The sequence below is a fragment of the Eulemur rufifrons genome, chromosome 30 (assembly GCF_041146395.1).
Source record: "Eulemur rufifrons isolate Redbay chromosome 30, OSU_ERuf_1, whole genome shotgun sequence".
NCBI lineage: Eukaryota > Metazoa > Chordata > Mammalia > Primates > Lemuridae > Eulemur > Eulemur rufifrons.
Window position 1 is genome coordinate 136892257 of NC_091012.1, and position 15768 is coordinate 136908024.

General features: G+C 37.4%; 1 protein-coding gene across 1 annotated transcript in view; it reads left to right on the forward strand.

Annotated features, from left to right (window-relative positions):
* Window positions 1–15768, forward strand: part of MID1 (midline 1) — a 118859-nt gene that overhangs the window by 63291 nt on the left and 39800 nt on the right. Inside the window, exon 4 of the mRNA XM_069463279.1 lies at window positions 12046–12153. Within this exon, the coding sequence (XP_069319380.1) occupies window positions 12046–12153 (108 nt within the window). The remainder of the gene's footprint in view (window positions 1–12045; window positions 12154–15768) is intronic.

Sequence of the window (15768 nt, forward strand, 5' to 3'; positions counted from 1 at the left end):
CATATGTAATTGGAAAATTTTCAAGTAACTGCATTTTTTAAAAAAAATAAAATCAAACAGGTAAAATTACTTGTACTACTGTATTTTATTTGACCTGATATATTCAAAACATTATCATTTCAACATGGAATCAATATAAAAATGATTAATGTATACATCTCATACTCACATCTCAATTCTGGCTAACCATATTTCAAGTGCTCAAAAGCACAAGTGGCCAGTGGCTGCCATATTGAACCACACAACTCTAGAACTTCTGTAGCCCATGGGTTAGCAGTTAATTATGTGTGCACTTGGCATGGTTGCTACTTGTTCTCTAGTGAAGTCATTCTCTCTAGAGGGCAAAATTCTGTTTACGCCACAGGTCCTAGCATGGTACTTTGCACACAGTGGGCGCTCAACAAGTCCATGAGATTTGTGTCATATGTTATCACTGGCACACCAGTAGCATCCTCCTCATTCAGGGAGAAACAAGAGCAACCTCATTTCCTTTCACTTTCATTCCTTAGCTACTAAGACTGTTGCAGAGATCTCCAGAAACCAGTAACTTTGGTTACCTATACTTTAATGGAGAGAGAAGTAAAACTTGCTGCTGAGAAGCAAGGATAGCATAGAAGGTTTACTTTGCTAGCAGAATCAAAATAAGCACTGAATGAAGATGTGTGTGGTTCCCAGTTTTAGAAATACATTTTGCAAGAGGATAGTGTTTGCTCGTTTTTGGTGCAAGACATTTCTTCTTTTAACATGTTATCTGAAACTAATGACGTCAAAGGGGTGATATCCCAGAAAAAGATGATTTCTGTCATATGTCTGGCATAGCCTCAAGCTAATCTGAATGAAAGAGTGGGTGCCTGCATAGACAATGCCAACGAATGCCCTTGTAGAGAGGACACATGCAAATGCTAACCTGGGATTAGGCTCTGGCTACTGAAACAAAGGGTTGCTTTAATTTTGCAGAAAAAAGTATTTTCTCTCTGTTTTTCATGAAATGGCCCTAAAGAATTCCTCTTGTTCATGGTCTCGAAAAAATTAGAACTATGCCAATGAGGCTTGACTTTAAGGGTTCTATTAAACAATAAGAAGGCTTTGTTCTTGGCAATAAAATTAAAGCAAGCAGTGTTTCCATTACCTGGCAGGGTGCCCTCCCCCTTCCTCCCACCCCCTACTCTGATCCTGACAAACTTCAACAGAGCATTCTGTTTCCCAGGTAGGAAGGGAAGAAAGCAACATCTGTCAGGTTTGTATATAGAAATATAGTTGATCTTTCCAATAATGTAAAGGAGGGAGGGCAGAGAGGGAGACTTCTTCGAGTAATCCTTAACTCAGGCTTTAAGAAAATCAAGTTTACTGCCGAGGCTTAAAGTTCTAAAACCATTGTTCTAGAAAGACAATAATAATCTCACAATGAGTTGAAATGATGGAAGTGAGGGGTCGCTAGATAAGGAAATATACATTTTAGTCTGACTCACTAGATTTCATGTGTTTTCTTTTCCAGGCAACTTTGCCTGCCATTGCCCAAACTTAGACCCATTTATGGTCAGTCGCAAATGAATGCTTGCAGGTAGATTGTGGCCCTGAAGTCAGGAATGACCAAGGCTAGTATAGAAGGCACCATCAGATGCAAACTCTGTTTAGCCCCACAATTAGTCATAGGTCTTTGGAGCTATAGAACAAACTGGATGACTGTGACACCAGCTCCCTCTGACCTCCACTAGAGCTCATCTTAAGAAATGGTCATATCGTAGTCTTTTCTAGTGTAAGCACTCCTGTCTATAGCTGTCTCCTGCTGGTATCCTGAGTGCCAACAGCCAGGCAAGATCTTTCACAGATATCACTTGTGGATACATCATAAAGATACAACAAAGCTTAACATTTTCCAGTTATATTTCCAAGTTAAGTTTTATAAATGATGTACTAAGTGTATTTCACTCACTGTACAGAATACCAAAGAGCAGGAATCTGATCCTCATTCTCCAGAACCTTGCAAGGGAGTAGATGGCTGCTATACTTGAGTAACTCAAACCTGAATGGGGGTCTGACTTTGTATTTTTCCAGTACATCAGCTATTTAAGAATCATGGCACAACAACTGAAAAGAATACCACTTAATGAGAAATGACAAGTAAGATTGAAAGTGATTAATGTAAGGTCATGGAATAGAACTTTCCTCTTTGTGTTAGAAATAACTTCCCTTCTCTGAAATGCCTCACCTCTATCTTCCCTGGCACTCAATTAACGGTCATCTTCTGTAAATTATTTTTTACCTTCTGACCACAAAGTCAAAAGGCTGATTTTTTTGCCAGATACATTTGTTGAAAATGACTTAACAGAAAGTTACCCCTTTTCAGAAACTTTGTGGAAAAGACTTGATAGAGACAAGTGCCCATGACAGGTTAGTAGATTTTTTATTTTCATTCTGTGCACCCAGCCCAAACGGAAGGGTGTGGAGCACTTGTTTTATAAAGTGTGTAATTAATAAGAGAAAGGAAGGGAGGGGTTTATTGTTTTTGAATGAATTATGAGCAACACCTTCCATTCTGCTTCTTCATTTTGGAACTGCTTTGAACAAAGTTACAATTAAACACAAAAAGAAAAGTCTATGGTGTTAATGCCAAGAATGTACAATTGAAGTTATTTGAGTGTAGCCTAGGAAAAACATTAAAGGAGGAGCAGCATTTATTATAACAGAAGTCAGCAGGACATCATGAGGACAGTAAAAACCATACTGCAAGTAGATTGTCATTTTCAACTTGAAATTCTATTAATTCAGTGATTGCCACTGTTCATGCCTTGAAGGAAGAAAACTAATATTTATTGAGCACCTACTTGTGCCAGATTGTTTACAGATATTTTCATCAAAAGTATGCAAATGAGGAAACATTCTCACAGACAGTCGACACATTTTTCACACCTGCAGCCCTTTGACTCTAAAGTCCATGATCTTTCGTTTATGTTAGAGGTTGGCAAACTCTCAGGCCAAATCTACCTTGTCACCTGTTTTTGTAAATAAAGTTTTATTGGCACACAGCCATGTCCATTTGCTTACATATTGTCCATTTGCTTACATATTGTCTATGGCTGCTTTCACACAACACCAGAGCAACAGAGACTACGTGGCCCACAAAATTAAAATATTCACTATCTAGCCCTTTATAAGAAAGAAGTTTCCCAATTCCTGCTCTATACCATGGAAGAATATCCTCTGCCCTTCTTCCCCCACCCCCTCCCATCCAATTTCATTGGGAAGCAGCCTTTAAGGAATCCACTTAGAGTTTAAAAGTAGCTTCAAAAATTCTGGAGTTAGTCCTCATGTTATAGCTTCCAAAGCCATTCTTTTAATGAAAGACATAAATAGATCAAAGTTTTGAGTCATGCTAGAAAGTCTTCAGGTAATCAGCACAGGCTGATTGGTCCTAGAACCTATAGTTTTAATTCTCTATGGACATTCCAGATAAATAGACTTTATTAGCAATAGTGATAGTTAACATTTATGTAGTAATTATTATGTGCCAAGCATGTTTCAATGGCTTTTTGTGTATTAATCCTTTTAGTTCTCACTATGGGCTACCCCAGGGTTTCTCAACCTTGGCACTAGTGGCATTGGTGCTGGACAGTTCACTGTTGTGGAGGCAGTAGGATTGTGCATTATAGGATGTTTAGCAGCATCACACCTGGTCTACCAGGTAAGAATTGTTATTTTCCTCATTATGCAGGTAAGGAACTTGAGACACAGATAGTTCAGGTAAATGCCCAAGAACATACAACTAGTAATTTATGAAGACCTGGCATTTCAATCCCAGGAAGACTTCCTCAAGTCCCTGAGCTCTAGATCACTGCCTCCTTTAGCTGCTGCTCCCTCTAAATTATTTCACTTTGTTTAAAGATTTTGCTTCACTGAAAAACTAACAGCAAAATGAACATCTTAGATGGGCATGTTGTGTGTGCTACTCTTGGCAGTAAAACTCCTTTGTGCGAAGTTTCAAGGTTTTTGACATTAGCAGTGGCATTTTTTGCTGGGCAGTTTTACTGCCTTGTTACAGTTTCATTTCATTTATAAGAAGAATTTTATTGGCCTGCTCACCACAGTGTGTTGCCATTTTTAATGGCATCTCACTACCTTATCCAACATTCAAGTTTCATAAATCTTAGACACCCCAAGAAAAGAGGATATAACATGAGGTTCATGGGAGCTACCTTTTTTAATCCCATAGCAAATTTCTGTCTAGATAGCTAATCAATATGTAGAATTGATCTCTTCTAGGCCAAATCATTTTCTACCATGTCACTATGCTAAAGGCTGGATTGCAAGTAGCTTCTATCCACAGTATCACTACTGTTATTTCCCATGCATAGCACTTTATGAAGGGATTTCATTTTTTATTTTTCTGAAAAGCCTTTCTTAGAGTTAAAAAAATTTATTCCAAAATGTTAAATATTAAATGAACATATTAATTCTTAAAAATATTGTCCTGTACTCTGGTTTCTCCTCCAAAGACAGAGACCCTGGGAACTGGGCCATTCTGTTCTCTCCCTCTCTCTCTCTCTCTCTCTCTCTCTCTGTCTCTCATTCACTCGAGCTAGGTCCACAAGTATTTGACTTTGGTGTGAGAGAGTTTCAGGGTGAAGATTACATATAAACATATTAGATGAATTACAGTAAAACTGTCTGCTCTTACTCAATTCTCCTTGGCTCAGTTTTATATACAGACTGAAGTATTAGAATCCCTTTCATTGTTCCTCTGGAAGCTCTAACTTCTGCCCCAGGGTCTGGAATGTTCATCACAGCTGCCTTTGGCAATAAAACCCAAAGCACCCTCAGATCCTCATATTTCTCTTTGCACCTGGTCAGCAGTGCACGGCGGGGCGTAGAGCCCACTTGTGTACAGTTTTTTCCTTGTACCCTCACCTTACTAGCCAAATATCTGCTTATATAAAGCTCTGTTATGTTTCATTTGCTTTAGCCCTGGGCAAACCGGAATTAACTCCGCCAATGTTTTTCCTTTTGGGTGAGATGGGATGGTTATGCCACATTTTGTGATAGCACTAGCCCCTTCAAATTTGGATGCAGACTCAAAATTACATATTCTTAGCAATAGAGAAAAGTGCTTTTAAGTCTGAACAATGACAACATCAAGATAGCATCATATATGACAAAGTCTCAACATTTTTCAAGGTCACCTTAATTTAAATCACCATGGAATTACACAGCTTTTGCTTTTGCTTTTTCCATGAGGACCAATTCTAGGCAAACTTGTAAAGCAAATGTTTATCAATATCTTTGGTAGTGGTTTCAAGGAAAACAAGGTCCAGAGTCTTAAACTAAACGAGTCGTGGTTTGATGGTACAATTTCAAGACTGTAGTAATGGTGGGCCGGTCTGAGAGAGGGTTCCTGGGTCACAAAACTTAGAGGGTTCATCGTTCTTATAGAGTTCAAGACGAATAGTAACCTCTGAAATTGTGCAACATAGCACCCTTCTTTTCTCAACACCCTGAAATAAAATTTCCTGTCTCCAACACATTGGGGTTATCCTGTCCCAAGCTCACTTTAGTGTTCCCATCTGTGTACAAATAGGAAGTGATCTATCAAGTCAGTGTATCATTTTCACAAGAGGAATTAGAAGATTCTATTCTGAAAGTCTGTAGATGGCTAACTTATTTCAAAGAGCACTGCAAAATGAGAAAATGAGGATTTGTCAAATGCATATTACTTCTATTTCATCTGTGAGAACTGGCCAGATATTTTTTTTCTTCCTGGATGTTCCCTCCTAAGAGTTCCATAAAATATTTCTACAGATTTTAAGCCCACATGTGTCTGAAATCTAATGATGTTTATACTCTGCACGGAACATCTCATTTTGCAGTTGAATACAAGTCAAAGTAAAAGAGCAAGCTTTTAGAAGTAATACTTAGAAACCATTTATAGACTGCTAAAGAACATTTCACAGACACATAGTCTAATTTCTAGTGTGTGTATGTAACTAAATCCCTTTAATATTTATACCTAGTTGACAAGAAAAAAAAATTGTCCACTTTACCCCACCCCTCCCGTGAAATACTGTGACGCTATTATACATAAAACTTAGCAAGGGGAATTTTTACTGGGCATTGCAAACCAAGTGGTCTGGAGAAAATAGTTAATCCATTTATGTTATCATTAACAGATCTGAGGAATGATTACTTGTAACTGCATTTCTAGAAAGAAAAGGTTAACTTTGCACTCAATGGCAACTTACATGGGACTGCAACTAATTATTGGCATTGGATATGAGCATTAATGCAGCAGAGTGAACCTCAGTGCTGAATTCAATCTCAGGGTAGGAGGGCCAGATATGATTGTTTTCCTTCTACATTCACTTCATTATTCAACTTTCTAATATATCTTTCATCTTACTATAAAGGATCAGAATGTCATAGCCTGTCAAAGAGAAGCAGCAAAATTACTCTAGGAATAGGAGAAAGTGGGTTAGTGACTCCCTACAGACAGGGCTGATGAGGAGAAGAGGACAAGATGACAAAGGAAACCGTTACTCTAGGTGTAGAGCAGGTGCATGCTGAGCACATTGGTGAGGCCAAAAATGAGAAAAGCAAATGAGTTTCTCATCGAGGGGGCTGATGTGATATTTGCATATGAGTATACTTGTGATGAGAAAAAAAGTAGCAGTAAGGAGCCTGGCATGGGAGGAGGGCCCAATTTTAACCTTTATTTTCTCCTGAGAAGTCAAGGGCTCTGGAGGAGCCAATGTGGTCCAATGGTAGGATACAGTAGTTGCCCACCACTGGGCACCATTTCTAATTCTCTTGATCCCACTCTTGCCTTTAGCTTACCAAGCAGGTGGCCAATGACACAAGAGTGGAAGTGTAGGTTCAGGAAAGAAGGGCTTGGGGTTGTTTCCTACATCCTTAGATTTGCCCTACTCAGAGCACTTCCATCAGCCACAGTGATTTTTGAATCAAAAGATGTGAATCAGAAATGAAAGCTACAAGCATTACAAGGAGCTACTAGCTTCCAAACCAAACCTGGCAACTAGAAACACCTGAACATATTGAAGTAGCCAATAAACTCTGACATATTTGAATTAATAGCTTATATTTGAAATAAAGTCCAATCAAATCATTAATTCTTTTTTAAGTGACATGTGAAACAGTGAAACTGTGGAAAACATCTTTGTAGTGGAATAATTTTGGAAGTATAGGATAGTGTTCAAGTTGTTTTATTGTACCTTTTGGAACATAAGAATACTAAAGTTACAAAAATTTGGAACTTCATCAAAGTAAAAAAAAAAAGATTAAACTTTCCTGGTTTCAAAGGAAAGTCAACTCTGTATTCTTTCAAAAATCTAGGAGAAATACTTAGCCTACAATTAACAGATCATGTTCCCAAATTTCTGGCAATTTGCATTTTGGGGTGATGGTGATTGTGATATCAGCTTTCTCAAAACATATTTGCTTTAACAAAGTAGATTTTGATCCACTTTTTTTGGTAAAGCAAACCTATCCATCCTAAAAATCAAATAGTCCGAATTTGGATTAAATTGACCCCCATGTTACAATAGCAGCTTGGATACTTTTCCTACCATAAAGTAACTCAAATCTCAACAATTTTGATGGTGAAATGTATCCTAAACTAAATCATAGTCTATTTACAAAACCACTTCTCAATGCTGACAATAATGCCTGAGATTCATCAACGGCTTCATAAGGTTAGATGTTTCCTCACATATTATTTTATGTATTCACCACAATAATCCTACATGGTTGAGAGAGCAAATATTCTTCAGCTCATTTTACAAAATAAGAAAACTTAGAAGTGGAGATAGCCCAAGATATTCCCAGTATCACCATATGGGTAGAGCTGATGTCCCATACCACATTTCATGGCACCTCCTCTAGAATTACCACTGGGGTCTCATTGGGTTTAGTCAAAATCAGAAGAGGTTTAAGCATGGAATAATTAGTGACAACATCAAAACTTGAGGACCTCACAATGTGGTCAACTGATTTTCAACAAAAATGCTCAGACACTTCAATGAGGAAAAAAATAGTCTTTTCAATAAATGGCGCTGAGACAACTGGATATCCAGAGGCAAAAAAATGAAGTTGGAACTTTACTTCACACCATACCCAAAACTTAAGTCAAAATGGCTCGCAGACCTAAATATAAAAGATAAAACTTCTAGAGGAAAGCAGAACAGTAAATCTTTATGACCTTGGGTTAGGCGGTGGTTTCTTAGATATGACAACAAAAGCACAAATGACAATGGAAAAGAAGATACATTGGACTTCATTAAAATTAAAAGAAACTTTTATGCTTCAAAAGGCACCATCAAGAAAATGAAAAGACAACCCATGGAATGGGGGAAATATTTGCAAATCACATATCTGATAAAGGCTTGTGTCCAGAATATATAAAAAGATCATACAATTCAATAATTAGAAGACAGATGACCCAATTACAAAATGAGCAAAGGATCTGATTAGCCATATCTCCAAAGTAGATACTCAAACGGACAGTAAGGACATGAAAAGGTGGTCAACATCATTAGCCATCAGGGAAATGCAAATCAAAACCATCATGAGATACCAGTTCACACCGGCTAGCATGAATAAAATAAAAAAGACAGACAGCAACAGGCATTGACAAGCATGTGGAGAAATTGGAACTCTTTTGTATTTCTGAAGGGCATATAAAATAATGCAGCCACTTTGGGCAACAGTTTTGCTGTTCCTCAAAAAGTTAAACAGAGTTGATGTGTGACCCAGCAATTCCACTCTTATATCAAAGAAAAATGAATACATATGTGCACACAAAAAACTTATACATGAATGTTCATAGCAATATTATTTACAGTAACCAAAAAAACAGAAACAACGCAAATGTCTATCTGGTAAAATAGGGATAAACACAAAGTGATCTATCTATACAATAGAATATTATTTAGCACAAAAAGGAGTGAAGTACTGATACATGCTGTAACATGGATGAATCTTGAAAACATTATGCTAAGTGAAAGAAATCAGACAAAAAGGATCATATATTGTTTGATTCCATTTATATGAAATGTCCAGAACAAGCAAATCCATAAAGAGAAAGTATTTTAGTGGTTGCCTAGAACTGGAGCTGGGGTAGGTAGAAAGAATGTGTAGTGACTGCAAATGGGTATGGGGTTTCTTCTTGGGATGTTGAAATGTTCTAAATTTAGATTGTGATGATGATTGTACACAAAATCATCTGTGAATATACTAAAAACCACAAAACTATACATTTTAAATGGGTGGATTTTATGATATATGAAATATTAAGGCCATGTTAAAAAATCAACTCCTTTTCTCCCTCCTCCCCAAATAAAACAATCGTTAGGATACAATTTTTTGTCCACACAGTACTATGAACCCAATCAATCTTATTACCTGCATATTGAGTGACTCCTGGTGATACCTACTTGCTTCATTACATTTTACCCTGTCTCATCTTGGAAGGTCATCTTCACTATCTATTCATTAATAATTTTTGAATGCCTATTCAGTGTCAGACATGGTGCCAGATGCTTGGGATAGATGCGTCATTTAACACAACAGCTGAAGATCCCTGCTCTTAGGGAGTTTATGTCCTACCGGATTTACCTTGATTGTATTCTCAGGTATACCTTAACTCTTAGGGTTCATTGTAGTCGATACTTTTCAAGACTAAGGTGCTGTCAAAGAAAAAAGCAGAGCTGGACAGTAGTTAAAGCTGTGAAACAGATTTTTATTCAGGACTATTACAACAGGGGGAAATAGACCTCAGTACAGAATGGGGCTCAACTCCCAACACTGTGTGGACAAGTGGGGATTTATAGCCAAAAAGCAGGGTGGCAGTCAGTGGGTGTAAAATGACTAAGAGGAAACATAAGGGGTGAAGTGAATTCCAGCTAAACCAACCTAAGCAAGATTCTTGCTGAAGGCAGGCCAGGGAGCTTAGACATCACCTGGGGGATGGTGGGGGATGAGGAACTCAATCAGATATTAAGGGTGAGAAGATATGGAGGTTAGAGGATTGTGATTAAACCAAATCAGCAGGGTTCTTGTTAAAACTGGATTTTTACAAGGAAATGCACAGATGGACCTAGGAGACTAAAGTTTGGTCAAGCAAAGAGTCTTTATCACTGCTACTTTCCAGAAATTTCACTTCCTCCATCATAATGTGCTCATTTTATCAATATGGTCCCATCCTTTTCACAGCTCAGTTATCTTACTTGAAATATTAACCTAACTTTCATATTCTGTACTTCTCAATCAGTGCATTTTTAATTTTTTCCTTTGTTCATTAGACAAATATTTAGCAAATATCTCTGTGTGTTAACCTGTTGTAGGACATAATCTCATGGTTTGCTGCAAATGACCATCATCTTCTCAATAAGAAGATGTATTACTCAGCTATAAGAAATAACGGTGATATGGCATCTCTTTGGTTCTCCTGGAGAGAGTTGGAACCCATTCTATTAAGTGAAGTATCCCAAGAATGGAAAAACAAGCACCACATGTACTCACCAGCAAATTGGTTTCCCTGATCATCACCTAAGTGCACATTTGGGAATAACACCAATTGGGTATTGGACAGAGGTGGGGGCTGGGGGGAGGGGATGGGTGTATACCTACTTGATGAGTGCGATGCGCACTGCCTGGGGAATGGACACACTTGAAGTTCTGACTGGGGGGGATGGGGTGGGGGGAGGGGATGGGTATACCTACATGATGAATGCGATGCGCACTGTCTAGGGAATGGACATGCTTGAAGCTCAGACTGGGGGGGGATGGGGGGGGCATGGGCAATATATATAACCTGAACATTTGTACCTCCATAATAAGCTAAAATAAAAAAATAAATAAAATAAAATAAAATGATGTCTTGAGTAGTCTCTATGTTGCATCTGATAATGATCAGGAATAAAATTCAAGGAATTTTGGGCCTCTGGAAACAGGACATGGCTTCACTGAGCAGCCGTCAGTGGGTTTTTATCCTGAACTCATGACCCTACTTTCAGTTTATCTCATTCATAGAGAATGAAATTACTCTAGTTAAAGTCTTCCAAATCAAAAGGGCTAATGACTGGGCCATGTCTCCTCCCTGAGATATGCTAGAATAATCAGTGCCATTGTCATTCTTTGTAACATTACAACTTCTCCTGAGGCTGTGTTAAAATAATAAAACTCAGGCATGCTATCCCCCCCAACTCCCACAGCTGTGAGTTCTGAGTTTCTGTTTGTGAATAAGCATCTCAGAATTGTCATGAGATGGAGGAAATAACATGCGTGGAGTATTTCCCAAGCCCAGTTGCCAAGAATGAGCTCATTGTAAGCATAAAACAAGTCTCAGAAACTTCAAATACAAGCCATTCTGTAATGATCCACCTTTCCCCGAGAATGGTATGTTTTCATTGTAGGACCTTGGTCTTTCGGAAGTACACCACAAACAAAATTTAAAATTATATCACAAGATTAATAAAATATTGAATCATCTTTTTTGATATTTGATAGTGATTAAATACAAAATTGGTGTCTGTATTTAAAGGAAATGTTAAATGTAATGCAAGCTTGCTACATTGCTTTTGGAAAATTTGTCTAAAAGACATTGATAGTAATCTGTCCTCCATAAAAAAAAAAGAATAAGATTGGTTGGTTTTTTTAAACACTTTTTTATGTTTAATGAGGCAAATTTGATACTTTTTTAAAATATAAAAGCAGGAATTGCAAATATATTTCACATCATATGTCAATTTCCAACTAATTGGTAATGGCTATGTATATGCTGTGTTGTGTTAAGAAAGATTTTGAGGCTGAGTTTGGCTTAGCAGCAAAGACTGCTATCGTTGGATAATAATGTTTTCCAAGGATACAAGATAGGGAGTGGGCATGTAAGTCCTATGTTTGCCATCCTTGTGTAATTGGAAAAGGAGTTAACATTTAAAATATCTTTTCAGAGATGACTAGAAACATACTAGTCTACATTAAAAATAGCATTTAACTGAAAACAAAGGCCAAAGTAACACCATTCTACTTATCCTCCAGGTCAATGCATCACGTCAAGAAGCCAAATTGACAGAAGAATGTGATCTTCTCATTGAGATCATTCAGCAAAGACGACAAATTATTGGAACCAAGATCAAAGAAGGGAAGGTATGGTTCCTAGAACAGAAGATTTCATATTCTCCACCTGGAGAAAATATACTCCCATACACTTCAGTGGCTTTGGAAATGTTGAAAGCCCTCTTTTTCTACATGTTCTATTTCTATAATTCCTTCTTAAGTCTGTAAGACTTAGTTCAAAGGCCCTTGCTTGGCAATTTTTTTCTTCATCTTTTTCTTTGTATTATCCTTTGTATTATCATGGTCTCCTGTGCACACCTGCAATACAAGGGCTATTCTATTGCCTGACGCCAGGGAGCATGAAGGTCTTGCCTATCACAGCCATTGGTTTTTTTTTTTTTTTTTTTTTTTTTTTTTGTTGTTGTTGTTGTTGAGACAGAGTCTCACTTTGTTGCCCAGGCTAGAGTGAGTGCCGTGGCGTCAGCTTAGCTCACAGCAACCTCAGACTCCTCGGCTTAAGCGATCCTACTGCCTCAGCCTCCCGAGTAGCTGGGACTACAGGTATGCGCCACTATGCCCGGCTAATTTTTTCTATATAGATTTTTAGTTGTCCATATAATGTCTTTCTATTTTTAGTAGAGACGGGGTCTCGCTCAGGCTGGTCTTGAACTCCTGACCTTGAGCAATCCACCCGCCTCGGCCTCCCAGAGTGCTAGGATTACAGGCGTGAGCCACCGCGCCCGGCCTGCCATTGGTTTTTTATCTCACGTGTCTGTGAGAAGGTGGGTTCCATGGAGGCAGAATTCGTTTTATATTTTTTGCTATAAATTTATTTTGTTTCATATTTATTGCTAGGATATTTATTGCTATATCCTAGCAATTAGCACAGCATTAAATAAATTAAAAATGAATCAGACTTTATATATAGAAATTATGAAGTACTTTCCCATGCCCTTGAGGGAATTTAGGCAGGTATAACTTGAGAATGGCAAAACTCCTATAGTTTTACTATATCATATACTCCTTTGTGGATATATTAATAGTACTTCCTTTCTAAAGTTTGTATGTTTTAATTTCCTATGATTTTACAGCAAACGATATTCAAAAAGAAATTTATATTATATTCTTTATGGCCACTTTCTGATTTATTCAAAATTCATTTAGAAACTGTTGGTAACTTTAGAATCCATCACTTTATTCAATTTTTTTAAATGTCATATTTTTATTGAAATACTTATGATCCTTTTTATTTTTCCCATTCCTCTGCCACCTTCAAAGGATTTTTTTATAAATATTTAAAAAAAATGGAAACATACATTTATGATCCAAGAAATTAATGAATTTCTATTATTACTGCTCATAGCTATACTTTAGTGAAATATACATAATTAAAACAAACTAGCAAGTTTTAAGTAAAACACAGAAATTACAATGGCTAGTATATGTGCTTTTCTCTGTTTTCTACAAAATTTAATAGGTACCTTCTAATATTATACAATGTTTTAGATTATCCTGTGTATATAGATTGAAAAATATTTATGCATGTAAATTGTAATGATGATCTGAAAAATTAGTCAATTTAAATACTTCTTAAAGCTGGTATAGTGGATTAACAGATTAACATCAAAGTATTCCCTGGCCTAGGACTGACTCACATGTACTGAGAAGTTACTTTCCCCCACATACAAATCATCTAATTTAGAAGAGCACTGAGTATCCGTCTAGAGTCCTTGCAAGATATATTTCCTCCTCCATCATCATCATGCACCACATGTACACATTTCTTAACTCCACACATCTTCCAACTTCTCAGAAGCATAGCTGCCTGAAGTACAGCCACAATTAATTGTTCATATGCATACAGAAGGCTATTTGTTGTCTTCACACAGTTGCATTCAGGGACCAGCTCTCAATAATATCTGGTTTTTTTAATTTTACTTTTTATTGTAAATTAACAAATAGTTATATATATTTAGGGGGTACAAAGTGATGTTATGATTTACGAATACAATGTGGATTAATTAAATCAGGCTAATTAACATATTAATTACCTCAAAGACTTATTTTTTGTGGTGAGAACATTTGAAATGTACTCCCTTAAAATACTCCTTTAAAATGTACAATATGCTATTATTTACAATATTCACCACACTGTGCAATAGACCTCAAAGTAAAAAAAGAAAACTTATTCCCCCTCTCTAATTGAAGCTTTTCTTATTGCTCCTATAGCAAATTACCCTAAACTTGATGGCTTGAAACAACACAGATTTATCATCTTAGTGTTCTGGAATTCAGAAGTTCAAAATCAATCTCACTCGGTTAAAGTTAAGGTTTTGGCAGTGCTGTTTCTTTCTGCAGGCTTTAGGGAAGAAAAGCCTTGCCTTTTCCAGCTCTTATAGGCTGCCCACACTCCTTGGCTTACTCTGACCTCTGTTTCCATCCTCACAACTTCTTGTCTGACTCCGGCCTTCCTGCCTCCCTCTTTTAAGGACCCCTGTGATTCCATTGGGATCACCAGATAATCCAGGGTAACCTCCCCGTCTCAAAAGCCTTAACTTAATACATCTGCATAGTTCCTTTTGCCATGTCAAGTAACATATTCAAAGATTCTCGAGATTAGGATGTGGGCATCATTGCTCAGCCTGCAATGACACTCCACCACAACTTCCCAGCAAGCATGACTTCTTTTCCCTGACTTAACTTGGACTTCCCAGCATGAGAGTTTCTCTCATGAGCTAGATCAGGGTAATGAAGGGTGTCCCCAAGTTCTGGCCATGGTGGTGCATGGAGTTCATGCTTTGGTGCACTCACTTTACCCCAAACACATGTCAGTAATCAAGAACATAATAAAATGGAAAATCAGAGAGACATGGCTGGACTGAAAACAAGATAAACATCTCCATGGGTCAGAAATGGGACAAAATGGCAGTGTCATGATTGTGGCTAAAGGCACAGGCTACTGAGATCAGGTCTGAAAGAGGCTGAAGCCATTATGGCTTGAACTCCTATGGATAAATAGTTCTTGAAGCTTTGGGGAAGGGATCCAGAAGTGTTCCAGATGAGATCTAGGAGTACTCCAGATGGGGTGGGGGACAGAATTCGTTGTTTAACGCCTTTGGCTGTAGAAGGCTTCATGCTTTATTAAAATGGACTGAAAAAATTATTGCCAATCTCTACCTAGAATCACAGCTTTTAGCAAAGTCGTTAGGTTGGAGCCTATGTTCACACTGTTTCTGATACCCACACAAAACAGGAGCCTCAGGAATGCATGCATAAGATTCCTGAATGGTGACCTTAAGGGCCAGGTAAAGGCAACTGTAAAACCATTAGACAGGGTGGGCTGAGCAGGGGGTGGTGAGAAAGAAAAGAATTATAAATGACCTCTTGCCTTTAAAACTGAAACTCTAAGCTCAATTAGAAAGCATATAAAGAAATCTTAGATTTCTAAAGATACAGCCAACAAAATCAGGAGACAACATTATGTTACCCCAGATGAAACTAATTTTATGGGAAAAAAATGAAAAAACAACTTTAAAAGAAGTAGTCTTAAGCTGTTCAAAGAGATAAATGAAGGAATAACTTCTATTTTAAAAGAGCAAAAAAGTGAGAAAAAGAAAATGAAATAAGAAAAAATAGATAGCAAAGCAACACATTAGCAGTTTTGGAGGGAAAAATGTAGACAATGAAATTGAAAAGAAAACTCAG